Source organism: Urocampus carinirostris, chromosome 5, assembly GCF_059441175.1.
Source record: "Urocampus carinirostris isolate Australia breed hairy pipefish chromosome 5, RoL_Ucar_1.0, whole genome shotgun sequence".
NCBI lineage: Eukaryota > Metazoa > Chordata > Actinopteri > Syngnathiformes > Syngnathidae > Urocampus > Urocampus carinirostris.
The window spans coordinates 10,688,943-10,713,666 of NC_142353.1; the positions used below are offsets into that span (position 1 = coordinate 10,688,943).

At 37.8% G+C, this 24,724-nt stretch overlaps 1 protein-coding gene across 1 annotated transcript in view; it reads left to right on the plus strand.

Moving 5' to 3' along the window:
* The window catches only part of antxr2a (ANTXR cell adhesion molecule 2a), a 109,185-nt gene extending 84,678 nt beyond the window's left edge, over positions 1 to 24,507 (plus strand). The window contains exon 17 of the mRNA XM_088335679.1: positions 24,138 to 24,507. Within this exon, the coding sequence (XP_088191805.1) occupies positions 24,138 to 24,173 (36 nt within the window). The 3' untranslated portion in view covers positions 24,174 to 24,507. The remainder of the gene's footprint in view (positions 1 to 24,137) is intronic.
* Positions 24,508 to 24,724: the final 217 nt, after the last annotated feature.

Below are 24,724 nucleotides of genomic sequence, written 5' to 3' on the forward strand. Positions count from 1 at the left end.
GAGCATTGGCTTTCTCAAACATGGCGCTCCTTCCGGTCTTTTCAAACGGTGAAATGAGTGTTTGAAAAAGTAAATATGAAAATACTAAGAAAAGAAGACGAGGCTTTTGTCTCCGAGATTGATAAAGGAATCAAGAATAAATTTAAGTGGTCATGGCTGGAGAAGACTGTCACAGACTGACATGTATTTTCTTTAAGCATGTTCAGTTTGTGCATTCTATTTTCAAATTAATGATGAATGGTTATTAATGTATATATTTTCATATATATTGTTGATTAGTAGCTAAATACAAGGTCCATCTTCATCATCAAAACACAACAACAATGGTGATGGTTGTAACATTGTAATCCCCCATTGGTTTAAACATCTTAAAACTGAAAAAAATACATGGTTTCTGTTTTGTTGGATTTAATTCATTCTAGTGCAATTTTCACATAGCAAATAAGATAAATGCCGTTGGCTTCGGGTGGGTTTGCCCCCCTGAGCCCCCCACCGGGCTCCGCCCTGGACCTGGCCGGGGCCTGCGGCCCCTGGACCCTGGCTATTTCAGCTGAAAATGAAAATCTCCATTCTGATCCCTGTTTATATGTATATATACCGTATTTTCCGCACTATAAGGCGCACCTAAAAGCCTTTATTTTTTTCAAAAGCTGACCATGCGCCTTATAATACAGTGCGCCTTATTTATGGATCAATTTTAAAATTGCAAAGTTTTCCAACTAACTTGCAGCCGCCGACTCGATTTTCCCCCGAACGCCAAGTAGTACGCGGTGTATGCTGGGATTTATTTACCGGCGTTTCATTGGCTAACCAATGTGTCAATCATCATTTGAATCAATCACTATTGGCTAAAGTTATTCGGAGGTCAAGGGGCGGATCCTTTTTATCATTTACAGGCTGGCATTGGCTTAAACGGCAACACAAAGCCTGCAATTGGCCAAAACAACGGTGTATGCTGGGATTTATTTACCGGCGTTTCATTGGCTAACCAATGTGTCAATCATCATTTGAATCGATCACTATTGGCTAAAGTTATTCGGAGGTCAAGAGGCGGATCCTTTTTATCATTTACAGGCTGGCATTGGCTTAAACGGCAACACAAAGCCTGCAATTGGCCAAAAAAGATGAATGTTTATGGCACGTGGCTGACGGCATAGAGAAAGCATTTTTTTCTATTCTGTATTTGAAATTATTTTATTCTCCTGGATTTACTACCCTCACGGATGGCTGCACATTATTATGAACACAACGACTTCGGTGAGCTACTTCGGGTTTCATATTGTCCCTGTATCTTGTTTCAGACTGAACTCGATGTTTCTGTGATAAGCGGTGCAGATAATGGATGGAATGGAGTGTCTATTTTTAAATTAAACTCAATTCCAAGTGTTTATTGTCATATGCACAGTAAAGTTGCGAGCGAAAAAGAAAATAGAAACTCAGGAATGGTTGGCATTTCTTGAATCCCAAGACTTGAACCTTCCGAATGATGGAACGATGCATTTGAGTGACATCGTACGGACACCGCATCCGCACGTGTTCTCGACACGTATTTGCGTCTTTGCAAGCTTTGGAAATGTTAAGGGGGTAATAAGTTGGACTTAACTATCTGACTGTTTTGTCCACGTTCCCATTGTAGCGCCTTATAATCCGGTGCGTCTTATCTATGTCAAAAATTGGACCAAAAACCATTTTTTCGGGGTGCGCCCTATAACCCGGTGCGCCTTATAGTGCGGAAAATACGGTATATATTATATATATACTGTTTTTTTCTTCTTTCAAAAAGAGTATTTATTTTATTTCATGTTTATTTATTTTTTTTAATATTAGTATTTTTGTTCACATTTAACATAACATAAAAAGAGTTTCTTTTTTACTTCGTTTTTTATTGTTTCCGTATTTAGTTTAGTATTTAAAAAAAGCAAAAACACAAGAATAAAAAATGCAATTTACAGTAATACTTTTGTTTTTATTTTGTTTGAATGAACACAATACTTTATTTTTTGTTTCTATTCTTTAAATACAGTTGAAATATAACTATAATAATAATAATTATACAAACCTTTAAAAACATATTTAAAATAATTAATTAAGCTCATTTTTTTATTATTTAATTTTCTGTCGTTATGTATTTTTAATCAATCTTGTTTCTTTTTAAATACTAAAACATAACGATAAAACATAATATGAAAATAATTCATTTAAATTTATTTTATTTCCCTATAGTTTTATTTTTAATTTGTAAAATACAACTGAAACAATAAGAATTAAACAAAATGAAAATAAATGAATATATATATATATATATATATATATATATAATTTGATTAATTTGGGGTTTTTACTTTATTTTTATTTTTTGAGTTTTACAAGAGGGAAAAAGGGGGAACAAGATAATTGGGGAACAAAGAGAGAGGAAAAACATAAGGAAAAATGGGCAAAAAAGGAGAGGAGAACGGAAAATCATTTTAAAATAACAAAACATCAATATAATGTATAAAAATGTGTATCTCAAAAACAAAGGATTATTTTGAGAGAATTGCAGTCTGCTTGAAAGAGACTGTAAGCTCGTAGCAGAAAAAAAACTTCTTTTCCTCCCCCAATCAGATATTTTTTTTATCACTTTATTTGGTGTTCAGCATTTTCGTAGCTGTGCATATTTCATCTCAACGACACGTGTGCCTTGACGAGCATATTTTCCTTTTTTCACGTCTTCTCTCGCCCGCGCTCGCCAACGTTACTTTACAACCTTGTAAATAACAACATTTTTTTTTCCTTAGTCGCAGATTTAAAGCAGCAGTTTATTTATTTTTTGCTGCAAAATCACATTCAAAGTTGATAAATCACCACGCAAAAGTCTTTGGTTGTGTAGTTGAAAATGATCTGCTTTAAGGTAGACCACCAGGATACAGCGACTTCGCCTTAAGACATTTTCTCTTTATGTTGAGAAATAGGTTGTATTGCCAACCCCTTTTTGGAGCATTTCTCCACTCTACTCATCTACAACAAAGAGTGGAAGTTTAAATGCAACTAGTTTTGCTAATTAAAGTATATCTCGGGTTAAAGTGTCCCCACCTTTCAACATTTTCACGTTACGGTGAGGAATACGATTTTTTTATGCCCCTCTTTACAGCACTTTTCCCACTATACAATGTCAAGAAAAGAGTGTGGAGGTTGCATTCATCCCGAGGCACACTGTTCATTCAAAATGTTCTATTCCTGCATTTGTTGATAAATAATAACATTGTACTTAACAATTCCCGTGGCAATTATGACAGTTGGGGCTGGGCTCTGGCATGTAGTCGTTAGCATGTAATCATTAGCCTACAAATACCTGGGTGTGCAGCTGGACAACAAACTGAACTGGACTGCCAACACAGAAGCTCTATGTAGGTAAGGGCAAAGCCGACTTTACTTCCTCAGAAGGCTGGCCTCCTTCAAAATCTGCAAAAAGCTCCTGAAAATATTCTATGAGACAGTTGTGGCAAGCGCCCTCTTCTATGCGACAGTGTGTTGAGGAGGCAGCTTCGAGAAGAAGGATGCCTCTCGTCTCAATAAACTGGCTAGGAAAGCGAGCTCTGTTGTGGGCAAAGAGCTGGACAGCCTAACAACAGTAGCTGAGAGACGGGCACTGGAAAAGCTGCGGTCAATCATGGACAATATCGCATCCACTACACAGCATTATCTCCAGACAGAAGAGCAGTTTCAGCGACAGACTGCTGTCACTGTCTTGTACTACGGACAGACTGAAGAGATCTTTTCTTCCTCATGCCATGAGGCTCTTTAACTCTACCCGGCAGAGTAAAAGCCCACATTTAACCACACCACCTACATTGCATATTACCGAATCTTATTGCAATATGTATTCTGTGTAGCACTATTTAGATATTCTATATAACACGCTACAGTGGGCATTTGCACGTCACACTGGGTATTTGTATATTGTATTCTTTTTGCTTTATTATTGTATCGTTCTCAGCTCAGGGATGCTGCTGGAAATGTGAATTCCCCTTCGGTATCTATCTGTCTGTCTGTCTGTCTGTCTGTCTGTCTAGCAGTAAGCATGTAGCCTTTAGAATGCAGACATTAGCACATAGCTGTTATCACGCAGTCGTTATCACGTAGCTGTTAGCATGTAGATGTAAGCATGAATCCATTAACATGTCATCGTTACCATGTTGTTGTTAGTATGTAGTCTTTAGTATATACTCATTAGGATTTAGTCGTTAGCATCTACTCGTTAGGATATAGTTGTTAACATGTTGTTGTTAGCATCTACCTGTTAATATCTACTTGTTATCATCTAGTCATTTGCATGTAGTTGTTAGAATTGCATTTGCTTATGGTTACAATTTATTTGGATCAGTGACCCGCTTGGGCCACCGCTAGCAACGTCTCTGGTTACCATGGTGACCAAGCCTTACCGTGTTTAATGAGTGGGCCAATTTATTCCCGATGGGAAAATTCCGGGCACATCATCTCCTGAATGGGAGAAATGTAGTAGTCAGCGTAGTAACGCCTACATATACCATATAGCACGCGATTCCTGGTCATGCTAGAATTTGGGATATATATATATATATATATATATATATAAAATGTACAGTATATCGTTAGGGTATTCTCAAGGCTATAATAATAAATAAATAATATAATAATAATAATAATAAAATGGAGGAGGGGTAGCATGGTGGCGCAGTGGTTAGCGCGTGTGTGGCACAGTTCTGAGGTCATGAGAACGAACCCCCTGTGTGGAGTTTGCATGTTCTCCCCGTGCTTGCTTGGGTTTCCTCCGGGCACTCCGGTTTCCTCCCACATTCCAAAAACATGCATGATAGGTTAATTGGCCGGTCCAAATTGTCCCTAGGTGTGAATGAGCTAGTGGATGGTTGTATGTCTGCAACTGGCAGGCAACCATTTAAGGGTGCCCCCTGCCCACTGCCCGAGGATGGCTGGGATGGGCTCCAGCATCCCCGCGACCCTACTGAGGATAAGCGGTACAGATAATGGATGGATGGATAAAACGGAGAATTATAAGAGTCAAGCTTGCTTTGCTAGCTATGAGTTGCTCCTTGCAAAGCCAGCACCAACTAGTTGCAGTTGTAGTTTATGCACTTTTCGTAAACATTGGAAAACTGACTATATATTTTCATTTATTTTTTCATCAGCACGTGCGTAATCAAAAGTGTAACTTCCTAATCACGTCCTTTGTTGACGACAGGATAACAACAAACACTTTTTGTTTCTTTTCATTAGCTGATTAGCGCCGGGCTGCTAATTGTGATTGGCTCGCTGAAAAGGCTTCGCTTCGCAGATCCGTGACGCCCTTATTAATCATGCCCAAAACTTTTCGGGATTGATGAACTTATTTTGTATTTAGAAGCTCATATAATGGGGTTCGTACGGGTGCATGGAATCCTTGAAAATGCTTGAATTTTAATGTTGTGTTTTGAAGGTCAGGCAAATGCTTGAAATTTGGGTTAGTGCTTGAAAATGCTTGAAATTGTTGCAATTGCCATGTTTCTTGGCAGTGTGACTCTAAAGACCACGCAATAAATTATTTTGTTTCTTTTAATTGTGTGAAAATGACACCGACATGCATGCTCTGGTGGCTTGTCATTATGGCGTGATGTGAAGCGTCACCCCTACTGGTCGCACTCTAGAGGACAGGTCTCCTTATAAAACTGGCTTTTTTGGCTTGATTCTCTCCCTAACGGCTCCTCAGATTTGTTTTTCCAAGAATAATAAGTATATATATAAATTTGATATAAATTTGATTATTCACAGATCTGCAAAAAAAGTGTAAAAATTTAGTTTCTTACATAATCAACAGTTTTAAAGTCGGAAAATGACACAAAATCGCTGAAAATGCAAAACAATAGAAAAATTAAATATTAACTCCTAAGTACTATGTTGAAATGCAAAAACAATAAACATCTAATACTTTACTTTAACCAATTCAGATGGAGATCCTTTAAAAAAAAACACGCAAAAACTACCAATCAAAGTAAGTACAGTGGAACCTCGGTTTTCGAACGCCTCTCAGTTCGAACAAATCGGTTCTCGACCAAAAATTCAGAGAAATTCTTGCTTCGCTTTTCGTTCAAAAAATCGGAGTTCGAACGCCGGTACACTAAGGGCGATGCTGAGCGGCGTACGAGTGTAGATTGCGCCCACCTCTCGTGAAGAACTGTTGTCACGGCAACGCGCACTCCTTCTCTGCTTTCGTTTTTCAAAAGCGGTGAAGGGAGTGTTTTAACTCCTAATTATGCCTCGGAAGAAGGTTGGTGCAAGCAGCAAAGTTGCTACAGGTGAAAAAAGAGGAGTAGTGCGTACAACTATTGCATTTAAGAAAGAAATAATAGCAAAATATGAAGAAGGTGTGCGAGTTTCCCTTCTTTCAGGAATACAGCATGGCTTCTGCAGACAACCGCCAAGGTAAGAAATCCTACTCATAATTATTTTCTTTATCCTTTAACCGCTCACCACTTGTTGTGGAGACCCCGGTGCTAAATGACGTGTAAACGACCTGATTTTTTTATTTTTACACGTTCATGTTGTCGTAATCTTTCGTACGGAAGATTACGCTAACGCGAACGTAAGATTAGCCTGGGTTAGCTTCATGTTTACTTTCGTGGTAAACATTTAGGGTGTTGGAACGGATTAAAACAATTTTACATTACTTTTAATGGGAAAAAATGACTTCGGTGATCGTACAAATCGGTTTTCGTACAAAGAAATGGAACGGATTATGGTCGCAAACCGAGGTTCCACTGTACAAAAATCAAAAGATCAGCAGTCTCTTAGATTGAAATATTTATTGCACTCTGCTTCAGGGCAATCAATATCCTTAAAATTAGTCAAAATTTGGCTCATTGTTCTGCTTTTTATCCAAACAGTACTTTCTAATTTTGTCTCTCATGTCAAACGTAATTATTACCCAACATATTTATACATATAGAGCCCCTTCCGTGTGACGTAGCCAAGCCGTGTGAGCATTGTTGATGCAGGATGGCAGAATTCATGTCAGTTTATAGCTGCCCATTGATACAAAAAGATCATAAACCATCGATAGGAACATGTCAATGTAGCACAAAATATGTGCTAGCAGCAAGATAGCAACTTTATTTTACTTATCAAAGTAGAGTGTACTGGAAAAATTGGCCCTGAAAGTGCTTGAAAAGTGCTTAAATTTGGCCATGAAAAAAGTGTACAATCTGATATAAACTGCCATTTTTGATTGATTTTCATTCAGTCAAATATTTATTTCAACATTGTTCATCTATCATGGCTGAAAAATGAATTACCAAATGACTTATTATTGTATCCAAAAATGCTTGTAAAAACAGTTCCAACTTCAGTGTCTGTTGCCTATTAGTTGCTTATAACAGCGCCCAGTTCTATTATTCAGGCATTTCCGACTAACTTCCCACTTTTTCCTCCAATCATGTTAGCCACTCATCAACAGGCTATGACTCACAGCTAGCAGCATTTCCTATTTTTAGATTTTCTCTTTTCATCCTTTTGCGTCACTTGCCTTTCACAGCTGCTCATAATGTCCCTGAGTTCTTTGATTCAGGCATCTTTGAGTTTTTTTTCCCACAGTTTCCTTCTTTAGTCAAGTCAAGTCAAATTTATTTATATAGCCCTTAATCACAAAAATGTCTCAAATGACTGCACAGGATTACAATGATACAACTAGACAATTCCAGCGGCAATTGTAAGAGTTGTGATTGATCTGGAAGATGATATGGGGATAAAGCATAAAGTTTTTAATTGGGAGAGCTGTATTTGTACATTTTACTTGGTTCTGTGATTTTTGGGCATGAAGAAGTTAGCATTGCCCACAGTGTTTACAGCCAGCTTGCGCTAATACTTGGGCTGGTTGCGCCAGCCCAAGCCATTGCGGACAGTGTTTACAGCTCGCTTGCGCTAATACTTGGGCTGGTTCTGTGATTCAAGCTTCTTCGACTTGTTATTCACAGTTTCCTTCTCTGATCACTTATATGCCCTTAGGGTTATGGCACATCATTATTGTTAGCTGCTCCTGTGTCGTTCTTCAGTGTCTCTTGCCTTCCTCAACTGCTCATAACAGCGACTAGTTCTGTGATTCACGCATCTTTGACTAACTTTCCACTGTTTCAGTTTCTAACCAATCATGGTAACCACTTAGCCACAGGCTATGACTTACAGCTTGCAGCAATTCCTATTTTAAGATGGTATTTGTTTATCCTATAGTGTCACTTGCTTTGCACAGCTGCTCAGAATGTCCCTTACTTCTGTATTTCAGGCTTCTTTGACCTGTTTTTCACAGCTTCCTTCTCTAGTTGCTCATATTAGCCTATTGGCTGCAAGCTGTGACTTGCCCCGAGCAATCAATGTTATTTTTAGCTGCTTTGTGTAAATAAAGCTTGCTTCGTCCTTCAGTTTGGTGAATTATTATTACACACCGTCTCTTTAATATTACAGTTTCAATATTGAAAGGTTCTTTTCCAGAATTGGCATTCAAAACATGGAGCGTTTTCATTATCACGGCGTGACCCCACATTCATGCGAGCTTATGTTTTTGTTTTTGCGGGCCGATTTTGCCTTGCTTCATTTTAAACTACACATGATTTTCCCTCCGTCATGACTTAAGATGTAAAAAATGATAAAGTTTGCTTAAAATAGGTTCTCATGAAAAATCTCGATGATATGTTTAAATAGATTGATAAAGCTGTCGTAACACCCTTAATAAACACGTATAAATAAACACAACTTGATTAAAGGGCTTGATGGTATTAAAATTTTGCGACTTTATAACTGAAATCCTGCTAAATAATTTCCACTCTTGAACACCATCAAACCAACTAGCTCGCATGTAGCACTAGGCTAGCTAGCATCCCTTTGCCGAGCAGCAATCTTTCTCAACTTTAGTCATGATTTGATGCTGTTAAATTGTTGATGGCGGCCAACGGGGAGCGGCTTTGGCGGCGGCAGGTTTCCCTGGTTTGAATCCCGCCCGTCCATTAGCGCCATCTGTGCCGTCCGCGCCGCCAAAGCGATTGTCGGGGACGATGCCCGAAGCGCTTGCTTCACTGCCAATGATACGCACTTCCTCGCGCACGCCTGAATCAAATCAAAAAAGGGGGAAAGAAGCAGATGAGCACCAAACATCTGCAACAAAATAGCGCCAAGCGGAGACTGGCTTTGATTCCAGCAGGTTAAAATTAGCTAGCCCCATTTGATATTTTCTGGCCAATCGGAGAGGAGCGCGTCCAGTGATTGGCTGTGTTAGCATTAAGTTTGTTAGTATGTCGGTGTTTTCCCCATAAAATCTAGCAGCACTTTGGTCATATTCTACTCCCATCATTGTTCCATCAATGTATGGGTGTGTATCCTGCATATTCTGCCTTTCATCTTATGTTATGTGTGAAGTTAGAAAAAGTTTGTGTTCTAACATATACTGTGTTGTCTTCCTTTCATGTATTGTATGGTTACACCTAGTTAGTGTCCAGTCATTATTAATGCTGTAAAAAAATATTGCGTTATTAATGCGTTAATGCGAATCAATTTTAACGGTGTCATTTATGTTAGCGCAAGATTAATGTTCATTGTGACAAATTGAACTAGATTTTGCAAGGAGGAGCAAGGGGCAGCAACGTTAAAAAACATGCAGGATCCTTTTCATCTTTTGTTCAGATCTTTGTGTTCTTACAGGCCATGAATCTTTCCTCTTTGAAGTTTTTCTCATTTTGATTTAGTGTTTAGGCAATTTTTTCACGGTTTTGTTGTCATTGTGCTCTCATTGTTGAGTCACCATGTGGGAGTGTTTCTTGTGTTATACCCTTTCGTGTTTTGTTCTGTTAGAGTTGGTTGGTGTCGGAACATTATGTAGTTGTTTGACCCATGCGCGAGTATATTTCCTGTCTCCTATTTTTATGTTGTTCAGTTAGTTCTAGTTGTTGTTTTTTTTATGTGCTGTTCAGTCATTGTCATTCTGTCCACGCCTGAATCTGTTCTCTGCGTCCTCGCGCTTTTATTTTTTGTTCAGTTAGAGTTGGTTTGTTTTTCATATTCTGCGTCTTTGTCCTTTCATTTTATATTAAAATATCCTGTGTTTTCTGTCTTTCACTTTCATGTTTTGTTCATTTAAAGGGAGTTTCCAACCTATCCTTTATTGTCTGCCTTTCATGTTCTGTTCTGTCAGAACTGGTTTGTGTCAGAACTGGTTTGTGTCAGAATTTAATTTAGTCATTCTGTCTGCCTGCGTATGTTGTGTGTGTCCCTCTTTCATGTTTTGTTAGTTAGTTTCTTACATCTTCCTCCTTTAAAATGTTGTCAATTTAGACCAAGTTAGTGTTTCAACACGATGAAGAAAGGATGTGTCGTCCAGCCTGTGTTAGCATAGCTTTAATGCACAGGTGTCAAACAGGCGGCCCGCGGGCCAGATCAGGCCCGCTAAGGGATTGAATCCAGCCCGCGAGACTACACTCAGAGAAGCGCAAGAGAAAAACAAGCTGCAGGTTGAAATATGTCAACTTGATGTTGCCAAAGCCAAGTGCCTCTCACAAAGACACTGTACTTGCATTTATTTCTCCCTCTCACTCTTTCTCTCTCTCCCTCTTTCTCTCTCTCTCTCTCTTTCTTTTCCACCCATTTTCTCCCACTCTGTCTCAGTCTCTTTCATTCTCTGTGTCTCTCTTTTTCCCTTCCTTTGTTGCTCTTTGTCTTTTTCTCTCTCTGTGTCTTTTAACCTATTTTGCTCTAACTTCCTTTTTCCTTTTCTTTCTTTTCTCTTTCTCTCTTCATACCCTTTGTGCTTTCTTTTTTCTTTTCCCTCCTTGTGTCTTTCTATTTCTCTTTGGATTTCTTTCTTCCCCTCCCTTTCTTTTCCCCCTCTCTCGCGACTTTTTATCTTTTGTTTCTCACGCTCTCTCCCTCTCTCTCTTTTTCTTTCTTTGTCCCGCCCTCTCTCCTTTTCCCTCCCTCTTTCTCTTATTTCTTTATCTCTTTTTCTTTCTCTTTATTCTACTAGTCCGGCTCCCAACAGAATATTTGTTCTATCGTGTGGCCCCCGAGTTAAAATGAGTTTGACACCCCTGCTTTAATGTCTCGGAATTCTGAAAAAAAAAACCCTCCTTGTCCTGTTTCTGCACATGCAAAATGTTTTTTACGATATTTTTGTTCAACTGCCCTTTTCGGACGAAAACCGCTGACTTAATCCTCTCTCTGTTTGAAAAAAAAAGTTAATTCGTACAGACGCTGAAGTTCAGAGATGGGTTTTTTCCCAGACTGCTGCGCATATGCTGCTGCCGCTCGCTAACTTTTTAGCGCAAGCTGTCGCCGCCCAACCCGGGTCGACCCGTCACAGCTCGGGCGTCGACATTTTGCTCCGTCAGCTTACCGCCCCACCACACGCCAACACAAACGCAACGTTTCGAGTGTTTGATACGCGAGCACTGCATCACTGGCCGACGGTTTAATATCTGACCGTAAATTGCACCGTCTGCATCAGCGCTATCTGTTTGCATCTGCTTAGCATGATGCTAAGTCAGACTGGGCCATTTGTGCAAGTTATCATTTCGACGTAAATGAGTACCTGTTTACTTTCAGAAAAAATTCCATCTAACTAGCATGTTTTCTGATAATTAGCATGTTAGCCTTTAGCAAGTAAGAGCTGTCTGTTTGTATCTCCTAAGCATAACGCTAACTCATACGTGGTCATGTATGCAAGCGAGCTATTTGGATTCAAACAAGTACTTGCTTACATTGATAAAAATGTTAATTGAGCTAGTATTTTTTCTGATCATTAGTGTTTTAGCCTGTAGCATGTTAGCGCTGATGTAGTCACCACCAACTGCTTAGCATGACATTAACTCAGACATTAAGGTTACTGCATGTTATCACTTTTGAATAAGTAGTACCTGCTTTCATTGATAAAAGTATCAAGATAACTAGTTTTTTATTTTTCAGATTAATAGCATTGAAGCCTTTAGCATGTTAGAACCTTCTCCACAAGCGTTATCTGTTTGCATCTTTTTAGCATGAAGCTAACTCAGCCAGGGTCCAGCTGACATTTTTTTGGCATTTTATCACTTTGTACTTAAATAAGTACGCGGTTACTTTGAAAAAAATATATACAGAGTTACTATTTTTCTGATTATTTGTTAGTTAGCTTTAAAAAATGTTAGGACTGCCTGCATCAATCACTTCTTATCTAAATATGTGATCATAAAATTTAAAGTTAGATAGCATTTTATTTCTCATTCTAATTATTAGCATCTTAGCCTTTAGCACGCTAGCACTGCCTGCATCAATGCTATCCCTTTGCATCTGCCTATCATGACGCTAATTCAGACATGACTTGCGGAAGTTCGGCTCACGATTGTTGCCAGTTATCAATGCTGATGATTAGCACATTAGCCTTTAGCATGTTAATGATTTTCTGGCTAGCAGTTTTTTGAGGGAGGGGGACTATTCAAGTCAAGTCAAGTCATGTTTATTTGTATAGCCCTTAATCACAAGGAGTCTTAAAGGGCTCCACAGACCACAGATTATTGAAAATCACAGACTATTATATTTATTATATTTATATATTTATTTATATTGTATTTTATTATTTCCGCACAAAACTTGCTAGAACAGTCAATAAAAAGAACTATACCTTCTCGGAATACAAAAACAATGTAGGTCACATAGAGCTGGATATACTGTTCTGATTATTGGCATGTTATCCTTTAGCATATTACTGATTTTCTTGCTAGCATTTTTGGGGGGCAAACTATTAAGATTATTAGCATGTTTGGCATGTTATAGACTTTAAATCTTTTTTCAATCAAAGATACCTTGTCCCCAATTTTCTCAATTTCTTTCTTAATTTTTAATTTCTATGTCTTTTAAAAAAGAGGAATGGTCTGTTCCTAGTTTTGGCAGCGTCTCAGGTGGTGTCCAATTCCCATCGGGCCAGATGGTGGCGCCGCGTGGGCGTTGCCAAGGGGCTAGCGTGGAGATGGCCAACAAGCAGTCTTGAGGATTGCCTCAGAATTTAAGCACTTGCTAGCAAAATGGCCGCCCACCTGTGAGCTTTTTATGCATGCCTTGTTTTGTCGACTTGGTGCCGGCTACATTTCTTGCTGTCAAGCTAAATGGCTTTGTCGGTTGACTTTTTTTTAATTATCCTAAATTGCCTACAATATTTTTACAATCAAAATGGCCCGGATCAGAGATTTTTTTTCCCCAAAACTCACATGTAAAATGTTATATTGGAAATTGCTGAAAAATTCATTTTCTGAACATGACTGCTTGAGAATTGTTTCAAAATAATATTTTTATTGTGAACGAGTCATCCAAGTCTTTTCATGTTGCTTAGTCAAACTGAACAGTTTGAATTAAGGTAATTCAAACAATTGTCGACGTAAAAATGAAAGAGAACCCCAAAATGTTTACAAATGTATTTTTAAATATGAGAAGTTGTTTTGTGATCTGCAATACCGAAAAACATATAATAATAATAATAATAATAATTAAAAACAACTACAAAATTAAAAAAAATATATTTAAATGTATATATATATATATATATATATATATATATATATATATATATATATCACACACACAAACAAATGTATTTAAAAAATCTATACATTACAAATTTAAAATCACTGTAAAACTAAATATCAAATTTAGTGCCTAAAACAGGGACATCATATATTATTTTGCCTTCATTCTGAAAAGAAATAAATACTATAGCAGTACTACAAAAATATTACTCCACTAATAATGTAATACGAAATACTACCAAAGAAATATTTCTCCAGAAATACTATAAAAATACAACGACAGTAATTTTATAGAAAATACTAAATTAATACAATAAAAGTATTACTATGGAAGTACGACAAAAATTATACAGTGGAACCTCGGTTCTCGACCATAATCCGTTCCAGAACCCTTTTCGAAAACCGATTTGTTCGATCACCGAAAATAGTTTTTCCCATTAAAAGTAATGTAAAATCGTTTTAATCCGTTCCAACACCCTGAATGTTTACCATGGACGTAAACATGAAGCTAACCCAGGCTAATCGTACGTTTGCGTTAGCGTAATCTTCCGTACGAAAGATTACGCTAACATGAACGTGTACAACTAAAAAAATCAGGTCGTTTACACGTCATTTAGCACCCGGGTCTCCACAAAAAGTGGTGAGCGGTTAAAGGATAAAGAAAATAATTATGAATAGGATTTCTTACCTTTGTGGTGGTCTGCAGAAGCCATGCTCTATTCCAGGGGTCGGGAACCTTTTTGACTCAAAGAGCCATAAAAGCAAAAATATTAATTTTATTTTGGGAAAGAGCCACACCATATATTATGAGACAAATTTACTAAATTGCTAAACCGGTGCCCCAGACAAAAGCTTAGTCTTCAGCACATTTATTTTTGATGATTTGATCAAAATTATGAAAAGAGAATAATGCCAGAGCCCCTGTCCCAAATTCAACAAACAGACCACTTTAAACTTGTCTCTTTCTTGCAATTACTCAAGATCGGTTAAACTCCTTTTGACCCTTTTTTTCATACATATTGGTTTCAAAACCAGATGCAAGCATTTATTTTGTAAAAGAGTCACAACATTCTGAGAATAGGGAGCCTTATGTGCTTACCTTTGGCGAGAGATGGGAGGGAATGCTTGTACTTTTTGCATAGCTCCACCCATCCCTCCCACTCACCCAATCAAATGACTAAGTTCTCTTCCGGTGTTTTGGCGTATTTACAGTTCTGTGGATTCATCATAAAGTATCTGAACACTGAACACAGATTATATAGTGAACTTTTAAATAAAGGATTCTTTAGCGTTGTACAGCCAAAACGAGTTTTTTTTCCCCCCTTTTTTGTGTGACACCTTGACTGTAAATTGTAGTGAAAAACGTGCCCTATATATACTGCGAAGTGTTACTTCTGCATTTAGCTTTGTTTGGCTTTACGTATACCTAAATAGGATTGACAACTCCGGTTTTGAACAAGATGGAGAAATTTTGCATGCAATCAAATTGGTCTCTGAGCCACAGATACTCATAGAAAGAGCCATATATGGCTCGCGAGCCATAGGTTCCCGACCCCTGCTCTATTCCCTCGAAAGAAGGGAAACTCACGCGCCTTCTTCATATTTTGCTATTATTTCTTTCTTAAATGCAATAGTTGTACGCACTACCCTTCTTTTTTCACCTGTAGCAACTTTGCTGCTTGCACCGACCTTCTTCGGAGGCATAATTAGGGGCTAAAACACTCCGTTCACCGATATTCAAAGTGAAAGCAAAAAGAAGTGCGCGCGCACGTCATAACAGTTCTTCACGAGGGGTGGGGGATATCTACACCCGTACACCGCTCAGCATCGCACCCTAGCGTACCGGCGTTCGAACTCCGTTTTTTTGAACGAAAAGCGAAGCAAGAATTTCTCGAAATTTTTGTTTGAGAAACGATTTGTTCGAACTGAGAGGCGTTCGAAAACCGAGGTTCCACTGTAATACTACTTTGGATTATAGTAATATTGTAGTGGTATTTTTTGTAGTATTTCTGTAGATGTATTTCTAAATTTACTACGAGAGAAAAATACAACTACAGTTATATCACAAAATTGCTGTACAAATACAACAAAAATACTGCTATGGAAATACTACAGAAATCCTATGGAAATACTGCTAAAATACTACTTTGCAAATACTTCAAATAATTGTACAGATATAACACAGAAATATCCTTACAGTAATACTGTAATTCAAAAACAGTACTAACGATATACTACTACAACAAAAATTCTAAAGAAAAACTAAGATAGAAGTACTGAAACAATACAACTACAGTAATACTCCAAAAATACTACGAAAATAAAACTACAGTAATTCTACAAAAATACTGCAGAAATACTTTAATACTTCAGACTGCAGAAATAGTACAAAAATCTGACTGCAAAATACTAATAAAATATAACCACAAAAAAGTCGACCATGACTACTACAAACATACTACAGCAATACGACAAGAATACTACAACAGAAAAACTACAAAATTACTATAAAAATAAAACGACAGTAGTACTGCACAAGTAATACTACGGAAATACTATAAAAATAAAACTACCGTAATACTAAAAAAATCCGGCTGCAGAGATACTAATAAAATACAACTACAGTATTACAACAACAAAAATCTAATTTATTGCTTGCAACGAGGACCTGATATAATTTATTTTGCTTTCATTGTGTGCCCTGCGACTGGCTGGCAACCAGTTGAGGGTGTCCCCTGCCCACTGCCCGAAGATAGCTGGGATGGGCTCCGGCACCCCCGCGACCCTACTGAGGATAAGCGGTGCAAATAATGGATGGATGGATGGATGTTATACGTAGTTTCAAAACCAATTTCATGAGACTAATCTATTCTAAAAGAAATGTCAGCATGTATATTTATTCATAAATGAAACAATGAGATCTTTCTCTTGGCCGAATTTTGTGTACCCTGACTCCAAATAGTTGCCCCAGCCCTGATCTAAAACATAACGCTATGTGCTAAACGCTGCATCTTCTGGCTGCAAAAAAAGCATGTTGCCACTGGATTTATGCTCGATTTTTGCCACCATGCACGGCGCAGATGGACCATTGTTGTTGTCGCCAGGGTTGGGAGGGTACTTTCAAAATGTCATCAGATAGTTACTTGTAGAAAATACCCAAATCCCATCATTTTGCAGTAATAGAACTTACTTTCCATTACTTTTGGATTACATCAATATGAAATATCCTAATAAAAGAGAAGATAAATATTACAGTCAAAAAATAAGTTGTGTTTAACATAATTTAATAACTTCAAATTGAAAAACAACTTTGGGAGCAATTGCAACGCCGGGCCATTCTGCTTGTAATAAAAAATATGAAATTATACTACAGAAACAAGTGCTACAATATTAATATGCAGAAATACAGCAAAGATACTACAGAAACACAATACACAAACAGTATAACAGATATACTAGATAGATAGATAGATAGATAGATAGATAGATAGATACTTTATTCATCCCCGAAGGGAAATTCACTTTTCCAGCAGATCCCTAAGCTGAGAACAATCGAAAATAACTGAGAACAATCGAAAATAACACGGGAGCTGCTGGAGTGGCTGCCATTCGTGACGGCGCCGGAGAAACGATTCAATTTGAATCATGTACAAACAAACAAACAATTGAATATAAAATGACTACTACAGAAATACTGCAAAAATACGACAGCAGTAATACTAAAATACCAGATTCTTAGACAGACGTATTACAAAAATACTACAAACAATACTACAAAACTAAATTTTAGGGTTTAGTGCTCAAAAACAGGGACCTATTGTATTAGTTTGCCTTACTTCTGAAAAGAAAAAAATAATCAGAAACACCCAAAATACTACAACGTAATACTATAAAACTAACTGCCCACTGCGCGAAAATGGCTGGGATGGGCTCCAGCACCCCCGCAACCCTACTGAGGATAAGCGGTGCAGATGATAGATAGATGGATATTAGTATAATTCCTAAATATCAATGCCGATATTCTGTCACACATCTGGTTTTTGGTCATATAGCCATGTTTTGCAGTCAGCTCGGTGGAGGGTGGGCGGTTCCTGAGTGTGCTGCGTGTGTATGGATTGAATCACCCTGCGGAAAAGAGAGAGTGGGGCATGATCGGACATGGCCAATGTAAGCAAATCTATTGCGAATGAGGAAAATAATTAAAAGAGTTAAACCTAACTAACAGGGCTTCAATACTATCCCCTGTAGTGTGCAACATAAAAATGCCTTTAAATAAAATGTTGATCTTTAATTTCACAAAATGGACCTGTAATTTCATGAGGTTTTTTTCCGTAACTGTAACGGAATACAATTATTTTTTATTTCGTAACACTGTCACGTGTATTCCGTTTACTCCCCAAGCCTGGTTGTCACCGATTCGGTCGCACTTTGTTTCAAGCGTCCGTTGCTTCACGGAGATTGCAAAGAAAAAAAACTAAACATTTAGACGGCTTTGCCGTCAAGCTGTCGGCGAACGCCTCATTTGCATTTGTACTTTTTTTCTTTTATTTGTCCAACATTTGTTCCTGACTTCCACAAACATACCAAGAAAGAATTCAAGTGGATCAATAAAGGATGTGTCCCTGGAAACAAATTTTTCCTTGGATTAATTTGAAGCGACTTCACGTAATTAGAAATATGGATTCAGGGTTTATTTGATTTTTTTGAATCCTGAAAGATTTTGTGTACAATATTCACTATCCAATTTATTATTATATGGTCTTTCTTTTTATTCTCTATTCTAGTAAAGTTTTTGTGTTTCTTGATATATTTTTTTATGTTCATATTTTGAAGGTAGATTGAAAATTCTTTAAAGATGTACACATTCACCCTATTATTCCCCTGCAGTGTTATTTGATTGATACTACCGTAAATTCCGGACTATAGAGCGCACCTGATTATAAGCCGCACCCACCACTTTTTGAGTGATTTGACACTTTTGCACTTACACAAGCCGCACCCATGTATAAGCCGCAGTCACAAACGTAACCTGGGCCAAGCTGTGAGTTCCACAATTGTAACATCAGAGATAGTCATAAATCCAGAACCACAGTTGACATCACAAATAGAAAATTATACCCGTAATTATTGTATGATGCAGACTAGTAAAGTCGGGGTCCCGTTGAAAGTAATCCAAGGAAACAAAATTTATATTTCCAAAGTTAAGGGTGGGAAAAATATATATTCACTATTGTCCGCTGCGACAACAGACAGATCTACCGGTAACTCAGCTTTACCACATTTCCCATCAGCCCGCGTTTGCTCCGCTCCTTCTTTTTGATTCCTCCGTAGAACACATAACAGAATAAATCTTTAAAATAAATACATTACAAAAATATACAGTTGCAAATACATATTATACATGGTTACACATATTTACGAAGAAAGACGGTACACTGAGAGAGTTTTCAAAGCTTTAATAATAATAATATAACTTTTATCCCAAACCGTGCCTTTGAAAGGTACCAACACGCTAGTAGGATCACGCTCGCAACTTATCAAACGTACCTGTTAAAAAAAATCATCCCGTACTTCCGAAATACACGGAAATATGATTTCTACTTCCCCCCCGTAACAATCGCCGTTAAGGCGTCATCCTCATTATCGGAACGCACTTTATCTTTAAAGACAATCTATGCATAAACTTAGAAGTTGCGGTCTTTGTTGGCGCACATATTCTATTGGTCTTAATCTTACCTTCTATACTCCAGCGCCGCTGGTGGCCGTTAGAAAAATTCCATAAATGGGCCGCTTCGCTGAATAAGCTGCAGGGCTGAACCTTTGGGAAAAAAGTAGCGGCTTATAGTCCGGAATTTACGGTACTTTTCTTTTTTGTGTTTTATTTTATTTTTTATTTACATTTCTTTTTCCATCCATCCACTTATCCTCAGTAGGGTCACGGGGGTGCCCATCCCAGCTATCTTTGGGCAGTGGGCAGGGGACACCCTGAACTGGTTGCCAGCCAGTTGCAGGGCACACAGTGACAGATACCTCATTTGCTCATTTACACCTAGGGACAATTTGAACCAGCCAATTAACCTGACATGCATGTGTTTGGAATGTGGGAGGAAACCGGAGTGCCCGGAGGAAACCCATGCAAGCACGAGGAGTAGAACAGTTAGCTGAAGCTAAAAAAATGGACTCGATGGCAACAATCATAAACGTTGCATTATTCTTACTTGATATGAAGTGTGTGCTGCAGACCTTATTGCCTCGGTCCAATCTTTTCACTTTAATTCATTTAACCACAACTCTCTTCTTTTTCTCTGATCAGAAGTGGGATCCTGTAATATTTCAATTTACAATCACGAATGTTTTTTTCTCATTCTGGCACACAAACACACAACCTGGCTGCAGCTATCAGCAACGACAGCTGTCTCTTCATCCGTCTTCTGATCATCGCAAGTATTCTTTTGCCTCCAGGCTAAGCCCTGCCCACTGGATACATCACAATGTTTAAAAACAAATGAAAGGGTCTATATGATCAGATATTTTGTAGACTATGAGTGGTTGCATTGTTATTAAAATAGATAAACAAAGTCAAGTCATGTTTATTTGTATAGCCCTTAATCACAAAATGTCTCAAAGGGTTGCTTGCACGGATGACAGAAATAATAAATAATACTATTGAAATAAATACCGTATTTTACGCACTATAGGGCGCACCGGGTTATAGGTCGCACCCCCAAAAAATTGTTTTTGGTCCTATATCTTCCATAGATAAGGCGCACCGGATTATAAGGCGCTACAATGGGAACGTCGTCAAAACAGTCAGATGATTCAGTCAAACTTATTACCCCCTTAACATTCCCAAAGCTTGCAAAGAAGCAAATACGTGTCGTAGACACGTGCGTATGCGGTGTCCGTACGATGTCACTCAAATGCATCGTTTCAAATATCATTCGGTAGGTTAAAGTCTTGGGATTCAAGAAATGCCAACCATTCCTTAGTTTCTATTTTCTTTTTCGCTCGCAACTTTACTGTGCATATGACAATAAACACTTGGAATTGAGTTTAATTCACTCAACTCATCAGAGCAACATCAAGATCGTTCTAAAACAAGATACCGGGAAAATATAAAGCCGCATAGCTCACCTAAGTTCTCACGTTCAATAATGATACGCAACCATGGTCTTCTTACAACCGTGAGTGAAGTAAATCCAGGAGAGTAAAATATTTACAAATACAGACTAATGAAACATGTTTCTTTATGGCGTATTTTAGCAAGCTTGCTATTCATAGTCATCTTTTTCGGCCAATTGCAGGGTTTGTTTTGGCCCTCTAGCCTATCCGAGGCTCCGAATAACTTCAGCCAATAGCGATCGATTTAACTGATGATTGACACATCTTTTTCGGCCAATTGCAGGGTTTGTTTTGGCTCTCTAGCCTATCCGAGGCTCCGAATAACTTCAGCCAATAGCGATCGATTCAAATGATGATTGACACATTGGTTAGCCAATGAAACGCCGGTATATAAATCACAGCATACACCGCGGATTACTCCACGTTCGGGGGAAAATCGAGTCGGCGGCTGTTGCGTAAGTTGCGAGACCTTGCGACTTAATATTGAGCCATATATAAGGCGCACTTTATTATAAGGCGCATGGTCTGCTTTTGAAAAAAATTAAGACTTTTAGGTGCGCCTTATAGTGCGGAAAATACGGTGATACCATTGTAACACTATAATACAAAACTACTAATGTAATACTAGCTAAACTTATTTGTATATACCGGTGTGTGTGTGTGCTTGTGTGCGTTTGCATGTGCGTGTATTTGTTTGTGATTTATAGGCTCTGAAACGGCTAAACCGATTTTTGAGAAAACTTAAACAGTTGTACTTTAGGGCTCTGGGAGTGTTTTAGCTAGGTTTTGTGTCAAGAGCCCCCAATAAATACGAACAAAATTGATAATTGCGGCCTGGATCTGCAGACAATCTACGTGGGTGTTGTGGTTTGCTGATACGTGTGCAATTGGACTGAGCCAATGCACGTATAGGCGCTCATTGGTGGTGAGAGCTGGTGAGGCGGGGCGTCTTTATTTATTAGTTTTTTTTTTTTTGTAGCCATTGGCTTCAGCCGGCGCTACTTTCACCTCAGTGTGAGTGTGAGTGTGAAGCCGTTCTTCTGCAAGCTGTTACTGGGCCGCAGAGGGATAAGAGTGCCAGGCAGGAGGGGTTGTCCGGCTCGGGTTTTTGGACAGGCGATTAGTGATGGGGATTTTGGCTCTTTCGAAGCGGTACTTTTGGCTTGGCTCACTAACAACCCCAACAACCCCGCTTAAGGAGAATGCCCGGCAACGTCAGGTATTCTCCTTGCAATACAAAAATCTCAAATAATACTGCAGAAATTAATGCTTCAATAATATTACTACGGAAGTACAACAAAAGCACTACCATAGGTTGTATATTAGAAAAATAGTGCGACAAAAATACTACAAAAGTACTCCAAAATTTAATGTCAAATTCAAAAACAAAAAACAAAAATTGAATATGAAATTTAGTGCTTAAAAACAGGGATCTATTGTAATATTTTGCCTCTATTCACAAAAGAAAAAAATACTACAAAAACACAACGAACATACTGCAACAGTAGTACTATAATACCAAATACTACATACCTGTCAACCTGTACGTTTTTGCCGTACAAAGTACGTTTATTATGCATTTTAAGACGTGTACGACGTACAAGAAAATCTGTATGGAAAAACGCAAATTTGTCAATGATGGGTACCATCCGGTAAACACCGACTATCACGAAACGGCAAATCAATCAAGTCAAACGAGTTCACCGCTATCTCTGTATCATTTCTTTTTTTTCGTTGCAAACGAAGCGAGCGGTTTGATGCTACTGTGCGCATGCGTCTGCAGCCTCGGATTTCATGTTGTAGTTATGTAGTGAAAGTGCTTTGATGCATTATATTACGAATTATTATGTTGTATAAAGTATAAAAGGATAAAATGAAAAAAAAGACAGGTTTGTGGTTATCCCTTTAATCAGTATATTACCAACAGTAATTTAATGCAGAAAATGAATTAATAATTTGAATAATAAAATGTATTTTTCTTGTACAATATAACATGTTAAACTACATAAATAAACACATTTGAAAAAAAAATATGGTGTCAGATTATTTTGTATTTTGTAAGGGAAAATACAACATTTTGTAAGTGCATGGAGCCGTGGAGGTTGACCGGTATGATACTAAGACAGACACATTACAAAAATACTACAAGCAGCAGACATGGGGACTTGAGACTTAGTGACTTGGACTCGAGTCGACTCGAGTCGCTGTTTTTATGACTTGTGACTTGACTTGGACTTGGCAATCTAAGACTCGGGACTTGACTTGTGACTTGACTTGCCCAAGAAAAAAATACTTGGGACTTACTTGGGACTTGAAGGTGAAGACTTGAGACTTACTTGAGACTTGCACATGTGTGACTTGGTCCCATGTCTGACAAGCAGTACTACAAAACTCAATGTTCATTATAGTACTCAAAACGGGGAACTATTGTATTGTTTTACCCTAATTATAAAAGGTAAAAAATAATAATACAAAGAGGGTAAAAACACAAAACGACAATGAGGTCCAGTTTCAGCTCTTATATACGTCTGCTCCTCTTGTTCAGTAGAGAGAGTGTGTTTCCTCGTGTGAGTGTGCTCTCACACGCAACAGGAATCAGTAGTGTGAGAGCTCCCTCTTGGTGTGTTGGCCGGAACGCTCATGAATAAGGATTGGATTCTCATAGTTCTGCCCTCTTTCCAATGAATCCCTTCTTTATTTAGCTTTTCTAATATCTCTTACAAGACCAACTCAAACAATTTTAATGAGTAGTTAATCCTTTACTTGGATTTGATCGATTTTGAAAAGCTATCAAATATTCTTTGATATTAACAAAACAGGGAAGTAATTGTGAGGAAACGCTTCCAATTGTTTAAATAGGGTAAAAACAGAGTTCGTACGGGTGTTTGAAATCCTTAAAAAAACGCTTGAATATTAATCTTGTCTTTTCAAGGTTTGGAAAGTGCCTGAATTTGAGATAAAGTGCTTGTAAATTTCTGCTTCCAAAAAAGGGTTGGGCTAGATTTTGAATCTAAGGTTTAGACTTTATCTGGGTATTAAACCGAATTTGGGGTTCTGAAATAGGGTTGGAACTAGGATTATAGCTAGAGTGAAGGGTTAGGAAAGGGTTAGCTTAATGTATTTCAGGGCCAGTGTGTAAATTTCAGTGGGTTGGTTTAAATGTATATGAGTAATTTCCGTCGTTTTTACAGACAAAAGTGTCTACTGACATAGTATTTTAGACAAAGCATTCTGTTCTGAAAATAATTACAAGTTGAAAAAAAAACTAAAATATCAACTCAATAAGGAAAAAAGGTTTTAATTAAAAAAAACAGTGTAGTTCAAATACCCCTGTGTTGTTAAAGTATGAAGTTGTGTGTTTTGTTTTTGATTTTGGTCTTTCATACCTTACGCCTATTTTGAAATCCACATTCATGAATTTGACTCCTAAATATTGAGCCTAATGTATTTCCTTTTTATCTGTGTTGCCTTTAGGGTCGCTGTGTAAATTTCAGCCGCGTTCGGAACTAGAGGACTGCAACCAGACGCCTGCTGCTGCCGCAGATCAGAGAAGAATTTTGTTTTCATTTTGGAATGGTTACTGTCACTTTTTATGCACTTTTTTATGATTATTTGCGGAGAAAAAGAGGATGAGTGGAGGAGGTGTGGTGCCAAATCAAAGGCAATTTTTAATTTTGGTTTTAGTCATTTTTCCTGTTTTTCTGCTGTTTTCTGTTTTTTATACTCTTCTTTTTCTATTTCTTGACATTTTTTTCTCTTGTTGTTTTTCTATTTTTATATTGTTCCTCCTTTTTTTCCACTTGTATGCTTTTTTTCTCCTTTTTTCTGTTTTCCCTTTTTTTTCTTTCTTTTTTCCCGTTACCTTTTTTCTCTCTTTCTATCTTTTCAATTTTACTCCTTTTCCCTTTTATTCCTTCATTCTCCCTTTTTTATGTTTTCTTTTTTTTCTCTATTTTCCTCTTTATTCCTTTTTTTTTTTTAAATGTCTTCTTTTTCCTGCATTTTGTACCTTTTGTTCCTCTTTACAAAAAAAAACATACCAAGCTTTTTTCCCCCATTTC